Source organism: Bison bison, unplaced genomic scaffold (genome assembly GCF_000754665.1).
Source record: "Bison bison bison isolate TAMUID 2011002044 unplaced genomic scaffold, Bison_UMD1.0 scf7180017864254, whole genome shotgun sequence".
Classification (NCBI taxonomy): domain Eukaryota; kingdom Metazoa; phylum Chordata; class Mammalia; order Artiodactyla; family Bovidae; genus Bison; species Bison bison.
The window spans coordinates 6574283-6577408 of NW_011494826.1; the positions used below are offsets into that span (position 1 = coordinate 6574283).

Genomic DNA, 3126 nt, shown 5'->3' on the forward strand with positions numbered 1-3126 from the left:
GAGTAAAAGGGAAAGGAAGTTCTTAAAGGAGCAGCTCTATTTTTTTTTCCCCCTCTCTCGCTTCCTTCCCCAAACTTAACAGCGCGGGCACCTCAGCCCTGGTCGCCGAGTTCTCCAGCGGTCGAAGGCTGCGCAGGATCCCCGGAAGCACGGCGGTTTAGGTTCCCAAGCCTAACTTAGTTTCCTCGGGTGAGCTAGCTGTAAATAAAGAACCTGCTGTCCGGATAAGGGAGCATTTGCTTTCCCGGTGTCACCGTGTTGCGGCACACATTCGGAGGTGTTCCACACGCGCACCTGGAGCCTCCTCTTCCAAAACCCAGTCCTTTAAAGCTTGAAGAAGTCTAGAAATTTGGAGGCTCTGCCAGTTGGCACTGGATTAGAGGGAGTTTTGAAGGCGCTTGGAGCACCCCTCCATTCTGCAGGATGTAGCAACCCGGTCTGTCGTCAGCAGACTTCCACGTGGTTCAAAAAAAAGTTGTGTGTGTGTGGTTTTTTTTTAATCCATACTCTCTCCCCTTTCCCATACTTTGTCTCAATCCCCTAAGCAATTTAAAAGAAAAGTATTTGAGTAAACTTTTTAGTGACTATAAAGTTTCCTTTATTATCATAATTTAGCCAACACATTATGTTTGCTTTTTTATGCGTTTCTAAATAGTTGCTAGGCTTTGAAATATTTTAGAGTATAATAGATTTACTGACTACTGTTTCTCATCATGCAGTATTTTACCACTTATTAAGCACTCATACGGGACACTGCATATTATTGTCAGTCACTGCCTCTCAAGATTGTTAAATATTTAAATACATATTGCAAACACTATGTATAAACACTGACTGGTTGGCTATGACCCTAAGCAAAGGACTAGGGAAAAAAAAATTTCATCACAGTTAAGATAACCTTCCATTGCGCTATTCAGTACCCTTTGTCTAACATTCTCTGATAGGTTATTGCTACAGTGACATGATCTGCAGGAAATTTTACTTCAGTTAGTGACTAATTTTTTTTTTAATTGGGGCTTTAGAATTAAATTGTCTCAAAGTAACTTAAGCCACACCATTGGTAAATAAAACACACAAAAAAATTTTAAACAACTTACTTCACCTAAGTATAAAAATTCTTCAACTGCACACAGCTATCCTGCATATTTTACATATCCTCTGTAACATGTGTGTGTGTATTACTAGTTTTAACCAACAATCCTTCACTAAAGGGTTGAATGCTTTCTCATCACTAGTGTCTTGGTGTGAATTTCTGTCTGAATTTCTCTGCCTAATTAATGTAGTCTTCATCTATCTACTCTATGCTCCTACTTACCATATAGATGTGTGACTAGCAAAGATCTATCAGGATCATGCTGTGGTTATGAAGTCCCCGGTTATTATAGTACCTGGCTTTGTCATTCTAACTTCTCTAGGCTTGTTCTGTTGCTGCTACTGCTCTCTAGGCTACAATTACCCCCTCTCTCCTTCTCTCTTGGCATGCTGTGCTTTTGTGCGTTGCATTATACTGTTCTGGCTCCATTTCCTCCTTGCTGTGCTCTGCATCTGCTCTTAGGAAGATAGAAACAAACATTTATTAACCTCCTACTAAGCTTCAAACACTAGGCTGAGAGTTTCCCATAGGGTGCCCAGTCTTTGCAGGACCTCCATTCTAGCTGTCTTCGAGAACGGAGAGTTTCCCATAGAGCGACTCTGACTTCCAGAAGGCCATCTCTCTCTTTTTGCTCTCCCTGCATTTCTTTGAGCTTGTTTAAGAGTTCTTCATCAGGTCTATCTTTATCAGAGTTACTTAAAGGAAATGTTGCTTTGAATCTAGTTTTTGTAGCAGTGGAAGCTTTTTATCCTAGGCAACTCAGGGCTGGCAAACCAGTTCGGGGAATCATACACTGGAAAACCTCAGGAATGCATACAGGGACGAGGAAAGGAAATCCAAATGAGCAAAAGGGCCGAGTGAGGACTGTGGCAAATTGGTGCCATCTCAGAGGGGCATCAGTCATTCTTCTCCAGTTACTTGTTGCCATGTGACAATAACAGCTTACTTATTAAAGTCGCTAAATTTGACTTTCTTTTAAAAGTGCAAATCCTGTGTTTTATGCCAAATCTCCTAACTTTTAACTTTTGTAGGCAACTCATACAAGTTCTGTTGTTAGGTTTTAAATACAGCACAGACCCACCAAAACCATGTCTGTTTTCTAGATTGGGTCCAAGTACCCCAAATTTGCTTTTGTCTGGTTTAAAGAAAATATATAAGTGAAAGTTTAAAAAAAAAAAGAAAAACAGAAAAACAAACAAAACAAACACCTCTCAAGGGGAATCAAATGGCAAGGCTGCGGGGGGAACAGAGTGGTGGGGCATAAATTTGATTTTTTTCAGTGTCCGTGGCTTGTGTCTCCATAAAAACCAGTTTGCACCTTTCTCTGTCTATTCCTCATTACAGTTTTCTGTTCACAACTTAAACCAATTAGAGCGTTACCCTCACCATTCCCTGCTAACATTAGGAATCTGATTGTAGCATGAATTTTTCTCTTCCTGAATGTAACTGTTTTAGTTAGTGGCTCTAGGCTGGTGGGACAATCTGGCTGTGCCATCTGCCAACCCACTGAAAGCCAGGGTGGGCTTGACTGACCTGGCTGCCAGGGCAGACCCCCACCCCTCCCCTCCCTGCTTGCCATTCCATTTGTGTCTCTCCTAAACCACTCTCCTGAAGAGAATGACCCACCCACAGTGTCCCACAGGGGGCTGATTCTGCTTCTTGGGTACCTAAGGCCATATGTTAACTTCAAAATAAAAAATGTTATGCTTCCTCTTACATTACCCCTGCCTCAGTTATACCTATCTCTTTTAAGTTAGAATGAAAGGTTTACTGAAGAAGTTTATGTTTGCCTTAACCATACCTTAAATAAAATCAATCCAATAACTTCCAGTATTTCTAGAATAGTCTAATTTTTAGTCACTCTCCATTCTACCTTAGATGTTTATGTTTCCAAAGACTAAAGAGTAAGAAGATACATTCAAAAATATATTTTATGATAAATATCATTTTTTTTTTCATGAAAACTTAGATCACATTTTTGTTTTTAAATTTTATATATACATTTGTTTTTTCCCTGATTGGGAAAGTAACTT

At 40.1% G+C, this 3126-nt stretch overlaps 1 protein-coding gene across 1 annotated transcript in view; it reads right to left on the minus strand.

Annotated features, from left to right (window-relative positions):
• The window catches only part of PELI2 (pellino E3 ubiquitin protein ligase family member 2), a 200417-nt gene extending 199658 nt beyond the window's left edge, over positions 1–759 (minus strand). The window contains exons 1-2 of the mRNA XM_010847771.1: positions 748–759; positions 92–171 (exon numbers count right to left, since the gene is read on the minus strand). Coding sequence (XP_010846073.1) covers positions 92–171; positions 748–759 — 92 coding nt within the window. The remainder of the gene's footprint in view (positions 1–91; positions 172–747) is intronic.
• Between the last annotated feature and the right edge of the window lie 2367 nt (positions 760–3126).